General features: G+C 39.7%; 1 protein-coding gene across 1 annotated transcript in view; it reads left to right on the top strand.

Moving 5' to 3' along the window:
* The first annotated feature begins 2,360 nt into the window (after positions 1 to 2,360).
* Positions 2,361 to 14,009, top strand: part of EPRS1 (glutamyl-prolyl-tRNA synthetase 1) — a 71,611-nt gene continuing 59,962 nt past the window's right edge. Inside the window, exons 1-5 of the mRNA XM_047840572.1 lie at positions 2,361 to 2,535; positions 6,459 to 6,543; positions 10,139 to 10,238; positions 11,073 to 11,229; positions 12,747 to 12,886. Of these exons, the coding sequence (XP_047696528.1) occupies positions 2,490 to 2,535; positions 6,459 to 6,543; positions 10,139 to 10,238; positions 11,073 to 11,229; positions 12,747 to 12,886 (528 nt within the window). The 5' untranslated portion in view covers positions 2,361 to 2,489. The remainder of the gene's footprint in view (positions 2,536 to 6,458; positions 6,544 to 10,138; positions 10,239 to 11,072; positions 11,230 to 12,746; positions 12,887 to 14,009) is intronic.

The following is a 14,009-nucleotide window of genomic DNA, read 5'->3' as shown; positions in this document are numbered from 1 at the left end:
TTGTGACTGATACTAGAAAGGAAAACAAATAGAACCTGTTATTTCTAGCAGTCAATTTCCCAGAACAACTCTGTGAGCTTTTACCAGAAGTAGTGACCGGCTGACAGCATCTAGGGAGGGGAGGCTCTGCCAAAGAAAAAGATGCTGTTGGTTTTAATGTGCTCAAAGAACAGAAAAGGGTGATTGCAATGGAAATTTTCATAAAAGGGCAATGACGTCGGAAGTTTCCATGCCAGTGGCAGCTGCAGATTCTGTGCCTTGCTCAGCCACCTCCCCAAGGGACTTGTGTAGGACTTTAGACACCTCAACACCCTGGCTCCTGGTCATGCTCTGTTGACTGAACGCATCCACTATTCCCATGGCTCCCAGCATGGCCTTGATACCAGAGCTCTCTTCCGCTTTGAACTGATATAAGTACAAATCTACATCACTCTTGCTTGCATTCTGTAAGTTGCCCAGGCTATCAATTTTTCAGGAGTGAGTTTATCTTCAAGCTTCTGCAGACCATTTACTTCATTTGGCAGCAGCAAAATCCTCCTTAGATCCGCATGATCAATCGTGCTTAGATCAGCAAAGCCATGCTTGCCTTTTTATGGCATTTCAGAATCTTGGCTTGCACATCCTTAAGGAAGGCAGAATTAAAGACCTTGCTCAGATCTGCTCATATTCTTGTTCAGTCCAAATTCTCCCTCTTCAGTATGCTCTTTGTCAAATTCCTGGTCCCACTGCTCTTTGAAATAGACTGTGTCCACCAGACCCATATTGCTAAGATTAGCACAACAGATTTGCTAAGAGAGCCACTGGGAAGCAGTCCTTGATGTTCTTCATTTGTTTGGCTTTTCACTGAGGAATGAACCTTCTTTACGTTCTTCAGCAGCATTTACCTAATCAGCAGAACCCACACTGGCTAGGTACAGTTTGTTAACGTTATTCAAGTCCTGAAGAAACTGATGCATCATTTTTCCATAGAGCCTATTGGTGGTGATGTTCAGTTCATTATGCATCAGTGGGTTTCTCTGATTCAGTAAGAAGATTTTGAAATTGGTGATGCAGACATCCTGACTTTCAACCTGACCCATTGGAGCCCTTCCTTTTGTGTCTCTGTGACTTCATTAAAGTGTGTCAAATTTCCCTCTCCTTCTAAGATGATGTCATCTTAATATCCTTAACTTCATTACATAGGCAAAGAGTCTGTTTCCAAATAGTCACATTTAGAGGGACTGAGGGCCAGGACTTGGACTTTTCTTGGGAGACACAAGAAATCTACTACAGACCCCAGTGAACCATACCTCCTCGTATTGATGCTTTGGTGTAGTCCCTTCTTTTGTATCCAGGTGGGCCCTGTGATTCACTGGTCACCAATCAAGTGGCCCAAAAGTGACGCTATGTGATTTCCGAAGCTAGATCAGGAGGACCCTAGCAGTTTTCATCTTGGTCTTTTGGAACCTTCACTTTCCTGATACTGAGATACCCTGTAAGAAGTCTTACTCCCCTGCTGGAGGCTTCACATGGAGAGGACCTATGGAGAGGGGTGGGATCCAGCTGAGCCTAGGCTTCCAGACTTCCCACCTCAGGCATCAGGTGAGTGAAGCCCTTCTGCACCTTTGACCACCCCAGGCTCCCGTTGAATAGCACCAACTGGCCCCACTTAATGCCACCCCCACTTGAGGCCACGTGGGGCATGTATTGGTGGTGGTACTGGTGGGGTGATGAGGTTGAGATATTTTTTTGGAATCAATTCTTGACCCCTTGGCTCGAATACCAGCCCTTGGAGTACACACACGCACACACAATGCCCCTACCTCTACCCCCACCCCTTCCCACGGGGTGTAGAGGAGAAATCTGCGTCCAGGCAAACAAAGCCAAGACAAACGCGGGCACTGGCTTTTAGTAACGCCTTTTACAAATAAATCCTTTCTTTTTAAGCATTATTTTCAAATATGAAAATAACTCTTGGAAATGCATTCTTCTTTTGAAAAATGCGGAAAACCAGAAAAGCTCCCCCCATCCCCAGTGTAACATGGTTTGATGTGCAGGGTGCTTCCACGACTTCTCTGTGTTTCTAAACACACAGTGCCCATCAACAACACACCGCTCCCCTGGCGTGTTCCGTTTTGTGGCTCACGTGCAAGCCCTCACACCTCGGAAACGCTCTCACACCTGCTCTCCTCGCTTTACGAAGGGTCGTAAAGTCTCGTTCGCCTCAGCCCCCTCCGTTGGCCGCGCGAAACGCCTCTAGGCCCTCCTTCCCTCCAAAGCAGAGGGGCGGGGTCGAAGACCACGGGGCCCGCGGCGGGGCGGAGACGGCGCACGGCGATGACGCATCACGGTGTGCGCGGAGACGGCGGCAGCCACGACGCAGGGGAGGGGCGAAGGCTGCGGCAACGTCAGGCGCGTGCACACGTTGCAGCTTCTCGCTTTCGGCGGGTTCGGGGTGGTTCTGACGGCCAGGCAGGCGCACTGACAGGTAGAGCCGCAGACCGGCGGGGATGGCGACGCTCTGTCTGACCGTAAATGCAGGAGACCCTCCGCTGGGTAAGGGACCGAGGCCGCCGACCTAAGTGGGTTGCATCAGCCGGGGAGGGTGCGGGGCAGGGAAGGTCGCCGCGCCCGGCGTTGCGCAGTGGCGGTCGCGGTGTGGGATTAGGCCTGCCGTCTTCCCGAAACTGTACACGAAGTAAGCAGCGCGGCCCTCATCTTCCGTCCTTGGCGTGTGGATCTGCTCCCGGAGACGGTTTACTCGGGCGTGGAGGGAGGCGTGGTGTGAGCCCGGGCAGGGCGACACGTCGCTCAGCCTCGGTCCTTTTCTCTAAGAGGGATGACTCTCAGCCAGCTCCCCTCTCCCTTTTTGAAGTGGCTTTCCCCAGAGACCTAGAACTGCTTATAGAAACATCATTTGGAAAGTTAAAATCCCATTATCTTCGCCTCTCTTGTAGCATATCCCCCTTCCCGTCTCCCTTCCTCCCTCGTCTCAGAAAAGATCTTCAGTGCACTTCACTACTTTATGTTTTATTGGATTCAAAGGGAACCAGGCAGACGATCGTAGTCGCTGAGGTTGTATTAAAACTGAGGTTGCACTTGTTTTTAATTAATGGTGGCACGGTAATTGAGTACACTCAAGTATACTGCGGACTGATCGGGTTGCTTTACCACACACATCCTTATGGATGTAGTCAAGGCCAGAATAAACATCGGATCTGTCACCTTCCTAATACATCTTTTTTTTTTTTTTTTTAACTGCCTAGAGTTTTATTTACAGAATTATTTTTTGCATTTTACATAGTATGTGATATATTGTGAAGTCATGTTAAATGTTATCACAGGAAGTATGTTATTTGAATTCAGTTGTAAATACTTTTCTTATTCATAGGCACTTATTTTAGATAGGGATTTTTTTTCTCAATATGTGAAATTTAGTGTCATATTGGTTTCCATACACGTACTACATCTTAAGTTCTATTTGGAATTGCTTTTTCTTTGTGGCTGAGGTTATTGTAGATAGATAGCTTGGAATTTCTGCTTTTTTATTACTTGGGAAAATTACACAAAAGAATTTAAGAAGTTTATTAATCTCCTATTTGGTAATGTGTTTACACAGTCTAGACTCACAGATACTTTACTAATGTGGGAGAAGTGCCGATCTTTAGATGCAGTTGACCACATACGGTTGACAGAATTATTCACCACATTTTCAGCTTTGGTGGCATTCTGAGTCTTTGGGAACAAAACCCACAATAGCCATTTTAAGTACTTTAAAAATGCTGGTGTTTGAACCTATTGGTTCCAGTAATTATGGGCTAACCTCACCCTAATCCATGAACTCCGGAAGAAATGGGTTTTGCTTTTTGGGCTGGAAAGCACTAGACAGTGTGTGGTCTCATGGTTAAGAGCAAAACATTTGCTTCCTGGAGACTTAGGTCCAATCCTGGCTGCCACTTACTAGTTGTGGAACATTGGCAAGTTCTTTGTTTGGCTTCTCCTACAGTTTCCTTGATTAAGAGGAATAGTAGCTTCCACATAGGGTTGGTTGCCAGAATTAGATGAGACTGTAGGTAAAATTCTTAACACAATTTATGTATTTTCTAGCTGTAGTTTTTACTAATGTTACTTAGAAAATCACCTTGAAGGTGATAGACCTGTTTCCTTAGTGAATTGTAGAACTCAGAATCACATTCTGACTTAATTCTGGAAGAGAATCTTAAAAAAAATTATTGTCATTTTGAACAGTAGACCAGTTATAGAATATATATTTGCTTCTCTCCCTTTTTGTTTTTAATTCTTCACATTGCTTAATTAAAATACATCTTACCTTTAAATCAGTAAAATTAGATGAAACATTTAGAAAACAGATTGCATTATTGTTATTTCCCTATTTTATATGCGTTCACATGTGAAGTTTTAATGTTAAGATAACTTCAAACTTCAAGGTACAAGAATAGAACAAAATACTTTTCCCCTTGTACCACTGGAGAGCACACTGCAGATAATGATGCTGTCAGCATCCAGAATATGCCAGTGTAGTGCTCTCTCAAGTGAGGAAAAACTTTGTGACCTGACAGGAACATCAAAATCAGGAAGTACACATTGATTTCATTCTTCCATTTAATGCACAGACCCTGTTCATTCATATTCCAACACTAATTGTTCCAGCAGTACTCTCCATAGTGCAGGAATCAAAATCCAGAATCATGCTTTGCACCTAGTTGTCATGTCTCTGCGGTTTCTTTCAATCTGGAATATAGTCTTAGTCTTTCCTTGACTTTCATAGCTTTGACCTCTGTGGAGGCTGAAGACCAATTACTTGAAGAATGTCCCCTGATCAGATTGTTTGATGTTTCCTTGTGGCTAGATTCAGCTACACATCTTTGGCAAGAGTAGCACAGAAGTGATTCAGTATTCTGCATTTCAACCCATTAATTGGTGCATGAAGTTGATTTTTCCCATTACCGGTGATCTAATCTCAGTTACTTAAGATGGTGTCAGCCAGCTTTTCGCACTGGAAAGCTTTCCCTTTGCATTTAAAAGGCATTTTGAATGCTTTGGGACCATGTAAACATCCTACTCAAACCTTCACTTACTGGTTTCATCATCCATTGATGCTTCCTTCCCAACCTGATTATGATTAAGAAGGTGCCAAAGGTGACCTTCCAATTCTGCTGTTCTTTCTGCATGTATTAGTTGGCATTTTTGTGTCAAGATATTTTTCTTTCCCATTAAAAAAAATTCATAACAAAATGTACTCAAAAGTTATAATCTGTATTATTTACTTTTATTCTTTTAAAATTTTTATTTTTTGAAATCCATTTTATTGACTTACAACATGCATATACTAAACTTTGCCAATTTAAAATTGACAAGTAACATACAGTAACCACCACAATAATGATAGAGAATATTTCTCTGATTTCGGAAAGTACCTTTATGCCCCTTTGCACTGAGTTTCCCTTCCCCGTCTCTCATCCCTGATAGTCACTGATCTGTTTTCTGTCACTGTTGTCTTTTTCTAGAATTACATATATATTGAATCATATCATATATATTCTTTTGTACATAGGATAATGCTTTGGGATTCATCTATCCTGCTGCCTGTAACAGTACTTGATGCTTTTTATTTGCCATTTAGGATTTCATTGTATGGAGACAGTAAAACTTGTGTCATTTACTTTAGTGGTTACATTGCTACTGTTTGCCAGTGGGAGCCCCTCCAAGCTGGCCTCTGTGTCCTTTTGGCATATCTATTTGTGTACTTGCTTTCTAGCACAAGATTTTCCAGGGTTATCTCGTACCTTCCCTGCCACAGCCCTGTTTCCAGTAGAGCATGATATTTAGAAATCAATATCTGGGTGTTGGTGGCCCATGTTATCCAAACTTATAGGACTAAATGAGTCAATTTAGGATATTTAATAGGTATTGAGAGGCAGATTACACCGTGTTTTAGAGTTTGAATTCTGGACTGCCTTAGACCTGCATTCACTTCCTGAGTGGCACATATTTAGTCAAGAACTTGGGTTCATTATTTAATCCTTCCGAGCCCAGTTTCCTCCTCTGTAAAATGGAGATAAAGGTGACCACCTCTTAAGGTTACCATAAAGGTTGAAAATCCGATAGACTGTAAAGCATTTAGCACAGTGTCCACCACATAGTAATCACTGAAATGTTACTAACAATAGTTTTTATAGAAGGCGCTATTCTCATTTCTTCTTGTCTTCTGAGGGAGGAAAAGATTAACTTCAGTGTCCTTAACTGGAAGCTGAACATATTCAAAAGCAGTTGGACTGTGCCAATGAATAATTTCTGATGTAATATTTCCCCAAGACCAGAAGACCATACTTTCTGTTTATAGACCATTAGGAAAAAAGTTTACTCCTTGCAGGACTTAACACTGGTTTGTTGAGTCATTCTTACTGCTTTATGATTCAAGTTTATAAAGAAAAATCTTTTCATGTCATTATTTTTAGGAGCTTTGTTGGCTGTAGAACATGTGAAAGACAATGTCAGCATTTCTGTTGAAGAAGGGAAAGAGAATATTCTTCATGTGTCTGAGTAAGTACTTTTATATCTCTGTTTTCAGTACTGAACAGCATTTTTTGAAATATTCAGAATTCAATGTTGTGTGCTTGTTTTACTTGCTAGTTGGTAGATTGTCCCTAGAAAGAAGTATGCTATTCTTCATTCTTAAGAGAAGTATATCCAGAGACACATATTTGTCGGTAAGGTATCTGATCCCACTTATAATCTAAAAGAAAGTAGAAATGTACAGAAAGATTTATACATGAGGTTTTTTTTTTAAGAGTGAAGAATTTTTTTTTTTTTTTTTTAATTTTTTTTTCAATGTTTATTTATTTTTGGGACAGAGAGAGACAGAGCATGAACAGGGGAGGGGCAGAGAGAGAGGGAGACACAGAATCGGAAACAGACTCCAGGCTCCGAGCCATCAGCCCAGAGCCCGACGCGGGGCTCGAACTCGCGGACCGCAAGATCGTGACCTGGCTGAAGTCGGACGCTCAACCGACTGCGCCACCCAGGCGCCCCAAGAGTGAAGAATTTTTAATGATTGTCTATTTTTGAGAGACAGAGTGGAGGAGTGGGGGGAGGGGCAGAGAGAATTCGAAGCAGGCTCCAGGCTCTGAGCTGTCAGCACAGCTGACATGACAATGCGGGGATTGAACCCATGAGCCGTGAGATCACGACCTGAGCCAAAGTCAGATGCTTAACTGACTGAGCCACCCAGGTGCCCCTATACATAAGGGTTTTTAATTCTACTGTGATTTATTCTGGTAGAAAATTGGAAATATTCAAAATTAGTAGTAATAGCAAATAAATAAATATGGTAAATCCACAGCATGGAATGTTAGGCATCTGTGAAAAAGCTTATGAAAAACTTTTAGTGATGGGTTATATTTACAATATAATGTTAATTAAAAAAAACAGAATGTAAAGATAAAATCACATATTTGCATAGAAAAATATGTTTGAGAAGTGTGCAGCACTTTCAGTAGTGTCTGTTTCTGGGTGATGGAATTATGGGTGTTTGGGGTTTTTTTTTTCCCTTCTCTGTTTTCCAAGTTTTCTACAATGAGCATATACTATATGTTCTTGGTTAAAGTGAATCATTTGCATCCTGGGATATATGGAAGATTAAACATCTTTCTTTTGGAACCCACTGGAAAGAATAAAAAGAACTGGAAAGGGAGATATTATTCTCTTTGATTTTTGTTTAATGAAACTAAGAAATGGACACAACCTGGTTTCAGATTCTTTTAACAGTATTTCACCAGATAGTAGAATCTAGACCAAACTGAAAGAAAATTTCAAGGATATTCTCCAGCAAGGTGCAGATTTGAAAAGTGTTGAAAGGTTCATAATAAACTGACAGAAAGACTTATTTTGGGAAAGGGGCAAGATACACAAAAACACATACTCAAACACACTCTTCCACTCCCCTCTCCTCCTTCCTTCCAGTGTAGTTGTATCGTAATTTTGATTAGGTCACCTTTCAGTGTTTACACTGTAATGACCTAGTAAGTTTTACTCACTGCTGAGCTACATACTATGATTACTTTTTGTGTACAACTTTTACTTTTCCATGGAATAATTGTTTGCTTTGTTCTCTTTTGAAGCCTGTCTGATTCCTGATCTGTTCTGTGTGACTTTAGGAATTTTCAGGAATATTTTCTGGTGATTCAGTATTCTGAAATTTCACAGTGATATGCTTTAGTGTGGGTCTGGTTTTTTTTGTTAAGATGTTAAAGTAATCACTACCCCCAACCTGGGGCTCGAACTCACAACCATGAGATTAAGTCACATGTTCTACCGACTGAGCCAGCCATGTGCCCCGTGTGGGCCTTTTAAAAAATCTCTTCCACTGGGTGCTTGGTCTCTTTTAAATGTGGAATGGAAATCCTTCTGTTTTGGAAAATGTTTAAAAATTTTTGATGATTTTCTCCTCCATTTTCTGTTCTTTATAGGGATATTAGGATTAAGTATCACCTTCACTTTCCATCTATTTTTTTCTTTTTACTTTCTGGAGTGTTCTTCAACTTTATCATCCCATTTTTTTCTATTGAGTTTTTTCTATTTTTGCTACTATATTTTTAGTATCTAAGAGCTGTTTTTTATTTTTTGGGTACTTCTCTTAACAGTATCTTGTTGTTTTATGATTGCAATATATTGTTTCGTTTTCTTTTTCCTAATTTGTCCAGGTTGCATTTTACTATGTGCTTATTTTGGTTACTATCTTTTAAGTTAAAAGCTTTCTTCAAATATTTGGTAATTCCTGATGACCTTCTTAGATTTTGGTAGGAATTTAAAGCTGTTTGCAAATTCTGACCTCAAGGGTGGGCTTGTCAGCTCTGAGCATACTTTGGTCTGATTGAGCAGTTTATTTAGTGGGAACTTCTGATGTTAGTATCCTTAGTTATTTCTTCTTAAACTGATGAGATTATTCAATGAAGACTTTCAGTCTCTTGTTTAGAAGGTAAAGAGTTCATACCAGAATATTTTGGGAGCTGAGAGAGGGAAGAAGGCTAAAGATCTCAGCATCTAGTATATGTATATTCATTTACCCAGTTACTTGCATAAACCAACTCAGCAGTGACCAATTTCCGCCAGTTGAGAGACCCTCTGTTTTAGTGCTTAGAGAATAAACCTCCAGTTTTTGCCGAGATTGAATAAGAGAAGCAGCCCAGCTGTGCAGAATAGGGTTTGATGGTATCTATTTCCAGCTGATTCTCTCTCTTTTTTTTTAATGTTTATTTATTTATTGTGAGAGAGAGTGTGTGTGTGTGCAAGTGGTGGAGGGGCAGAGGGAGAGGGAGAGAGAGAATCCCAAGCAGGCTCTGGGCTGTCCGTGCAGGGCCTGAATTGGAGCTTGACCCCATGAACCATGAGATCATGACCTGAGCCAAAATCAAGAATTGGACACTTAACTGAGCCACCCATGTCCTCCAACTGATTCTTAAATAGACTTTTTACCAGCCCTCCTAATTTTAGCCCCAGTTCATTCTTATTTCCATTCCTAAGTCTTTTGTGGATTCTAAAATTGAAGTTAGGTTGGTTTTCAGCTTTGTCCACTGTCTGCTTGAGATTTGTTTTTTTCAGACCTGTTAAATTCATCTCTGTAGCTTCTGAATTTTTATTGTTATTCTTTCTTTTCCTTAGTCTCTTTTTCCTATGGGTGTGTGTCTTTTTAAAAAATAATTTTTACAGAACAGTTTTTACATGGTTTGATCTGTCATCTTTACTTGGAAGTTGATACAACTAGCATCTTTATGACTGTATATCCTTGACTTCTCTGCCTTGATTTATTTTACATCAGTTACTCGTGATATCCCAATTATATTTTCATATTTTCACCACTGAATAGACAATAGTTAGAAGGACAAAGCAGTATAGATAGTCCACTCTTAACTGAATTGTCAGATTTAACTGAACATTCAGAACATATTGGAATTTGATAGAAACAGTAAAGAATGAATTAGGCAGATTGGTTTTTTTTTTAGGCAGATTTTTTTTTAAACTGTAGTAGAAACTACATGGTAAATGTAAGGGTTCTATTTTTACAGTTCTTCGTAAGTCTCATGACTCCTACTGATTTGCTAGAGCTATGGTAATATTTTATCTCCTGCTTGTATTCTAGAAATGTGGTATTCACAGACATAAATTCCATACTTCGCTACTTGGCTCGAGTTGCGACTACAGCTAGGCTCTATGGCTCGAACCTGCTGGAACATACTGAGGTAAGGAAGGAACACTTCCTTGGGTTTGTTTTCTTTTGTTTTGATTTATACTTCTATTCTTTTGAGAACTTCATTTTATTGTTGACTTATGTATGATTATTCTATTTAAGGTTATTGATGGAGTTTTAGTTACAGACCTAGCTAAGGAATTCTCATCTTATTTTTATTTTCAGGAAAAAACTTCCTAGCTCCTAAATTTCAACTTTTAATCCCCACCAGCAGTCCTGTTGGGTCAGTGAGTGCTGTCTTCTTCATAGAGTCCTAAAATTTCATACCTGGATGTAACTGTATACATCATCTCCTGCACCTCCCTTAATGTTACAGATGAGGCAGCAGGCCTAGAAAATTATGAGGTTTTCTCAGGGTCACACACATAGTTTGGATTCTCTTTTCCTTTCTAGGTATATACTTTGATTAATTATAGCAACAGTAGATTAACTTCCTGTACAATTGTTTAGATGCTTTTCTCTTTGTTTGTAGTCCGCTCGAATATAAAGAAGAGTTTCCTAAGAATTTACTTTTAAATTTTGCAGGTGGATAATCACCTGCCGGTTTTGATCAAGTTGGTTATTCCTTCCTGCTGCTGCCAGTTTTCAAATCTTTTTCTTCCTTGAAGTGCCCCTCCACACCCCTGCAAAAAGAAAAAACAGAAAAATGAATGAATGAAATTTGTTTATTTTAATGCCAATTTAGATCCCAGGCAACCAGAATTAAATCCACATAATGGCAGATTCTGTAATTGGAGATAAGATAGGCATGTTTCTAACTAAGGCCATTTGTTTGTTTAAATCTAAACCGTGGTGTGCATTTATTTTCCATCTTTTATGTTCACAGATTGATCACTGGCTGGAGTTTAGTGCCACAAAATTGTCTTCATGTAATTTGTTTACTTCTGCAATCAACGAGCTCAATCATTGCCTGTCTCTGAGAACATACTTAGTTGGAAATTCCTTGAGCTTAGCAGATTTATGTGTTTGGGCTACCCTGAAAGGTATCAATTATTCTTCCTGAAGGTTGTTCTATTTTAATTGATATTTTGATGAGTAAGAAGTGTACATATTTCTGCATATGTGAATATATACATACATATACATGTGCATACACACAAACATACCCACATAGAAAGAGTCACTTAGGACTTCCTTGCAAAGGAATGACCACCTGCTACTTTATGCCGGTCAAGTCACAGGGATTCCCTATCCTTTGCTGTCCCTAGAGGTCATCTTTCTCACTAATCCATCTCCCTGCTGCCTATGAAGCTGACCTTGGCCCTGCTAAAGAAGCCCTCATCCCATTTATGTCAGCACCTCTCCTGTCTCAGCCATTCCTTTACTCCAGGCATTGTTGTCTCTGATTATGGGTGTATATATGTTTGGGGGGTAATCTGGAGTTGTTTCTCTTGGGGGTCACTGATCTGTGATCTGGGGGTCACTCTTCTGTGACTAGTTTGTAACAGGGTAAGATTATGGGATTGATGAGAGATATAAAGGGGACTTGAATTTTGTTATTTTCTTTAAAAAAAAAAATAGCAAATACGCCAGAAGGTTTTATCATTGTTTAATTCTGCATTATGTGGCCTTTTTTACATTATGTGTAATATTTTCGTGGCTAAAACTTTTCTCCAAATTCAATTAAATTATTATTAAAATAACCAACATAAAATGAAGTCCTTTTCCAATGAAATGTTTTCATGTATAGGTTTGACATTGTTGTCTTTTTTTTATTTTTGACTTAATATGTGTGAAAAGGAAGATAATATCTTAAGGATGTAGCTTTGTGATGTTAATTAAATTTTCCTTCAGTGCCTACTTTTGATGTTACATCTGAAGAAATGAGCTACTTCTTGATCTTGATTTCTATTTTGTTTTCTAGTGGATCTACTTAAAGTTTTTCCTTATCTACGAAATGTGGCATTGTTGGGGTGCCTGGGTGGCTCAGTCAGTTAAGTGACCCACTCTTGGTTTGGGCTGTGGTCATGATCTCACAGTTCTTGAGATTGAGCCCTGTGTCGTCAGGCTGTGCCCTGACAGGGCAGAGCCTGCTTGGGATTTTTTCTCTCCCTCCCCTCAAATAAACTTAAAAAAAAAAAAAAAAAAAGTGTGGCATTGGCCTTACAGTGGGTGTGTGGTGGTGGTGAGAGCAGGATTTAGTATTCATTTCAGTGAGTTGAACTGCAGAAATAGTTTTAATTACCTTTTGTGAATTCTGTAAAGTATGTTAAAGAATTACATGAAAACATTGCAATGTGTGTCTACATTTAAAATGTTTGATTATGGAAGTGTGCCTTTTTTTTTTTTTTTTTTTGGTAAGTAGACTCCACACTCAACAGGGGGCTTGAACTCAAGACCCTGAGGTTAAGAGTCACATGCTCCACTGACTGAGCCAGCCAGGCGCCCCTATAGAAGAACAACTTTAAGCCATCTTGTTTATTTAAATTAACTACAACTAGAACTTTGCTTTCAAAGTCGCAGATTTATTGAATGGTTTTAAAATTATGTTTGCTAACAGGAAATCCGGCGTGGCAGGAGCAGTTGAAACAGAACAAAACTCCAGTGCATGTCAAACGCTGGTTTGGCTTCCTTGAAGCCCACCAGGCCTTCCAGTCCGTAGGTACCAAGTGGAACGTTTCAACCACCAAAGCTAAAGTGGTGAGCCATTCTTAATGCTGAGACTGTAGATCTGAAAAGAAAATTATTCCTACTAATAGTTTGGTTTTTTTTCCCCCTTTCCATCCATGAAAAAGGATCTTCTTGGAAAAATCTGCCAAGGCTATTATAAAGTTTTAGCTTACCTTTAATTATTTAACTACATAAAGCCTAATCTTTGTAATTATATGTCTAAAATATTATGGTCATCCGGTGTATGTCCCTTAGGAAATCCAAACTCCAAGTAACTAAAACCTCCTTTTTATAGCTATACCGTATTTTCTTCCTCCCGACTCTCTCCTGTTTGTTGATTTTTAACCATTGAGTCCTAGGCTTCTGCAGAGCCTTTTTGTTGATTCTCTAGGACGTGTGACGTAGAGTACAGTAGAAAAGATTCTCTTCCCAAGGTCTCTGTACTGTGATCTGTTTAACATATTAGGCATGTATAGTAAAGTTTAAAGATTTTCTGGCACAGTAAAATTTGAAAACTACTGTCTGCTTGGGTAAAGACACCACAGTCCACTCAGCTGTTTTGGCTAAAAATCTTCATTCATCCTTCACCATTTTTTTCCCATGAAATCAGTCAACAAGTTGTCTTCTCATATTTATGTTTTCTGTCTCCACTGCTTTTGATTTTTATTGAGGCCTCATTACCCCCTGTTGATTTAATACCATAATCTCATCAAAGGTCTCTCTCTTTTCTACTTTAGCTTCTGCACTGGGCTGGGTATCATATTAGAAAGTACAAATAAATGGTCCCATTACCCCCTGAGATTTCCTCATTGCCTAAAACCTAAAAGCAAGTTCATAAGAGGCTTCGTATTTTGGACCTTGTCAACAGCTTCAGCTTCTTTGCTCATTCACCCACCCCATGTATTTCTAACTTTTCATAGACATTGCATTGTCTTTGTGTCTTACCTGTGCTGTTACCCCTTTTCTTAGAATGAATACCTTCTACATCTGATGTATCTCCACGTACTTTGTAAGGTCCAGCTTGGTTCTTACCTCCTTAAGCTTTTCCTGATGACCCTAGATGCTGTTGGTTAACTTCAACTCACTGCTGTAACGCATTCTATACATACATATGTATGGTCTGTTGCCAGTGTTTAGTTTTATTTATGTCTTT

Source organism: Prionailurus viverrinus, chromosome F1 (assembly GCF_022837055.1).
Source record: "Prionailurus viverrinus isolate Anna chromosome F1, UM_Priviv_1.0, whole genome shotgun sequence".
Classification (NCBI taxonomy): domain Eukaryota; kingdom Metazoa; phylum Chordata; class Mammalia; order Carnivora; family Felidae; genus Prionailurus; species Prionailurus viverrinus.
The sequence above is the reverse complement of the archived record's forward strand: the minus strand, read 5'-3'. Positions and strand labels throughout refer to the sequence as shown.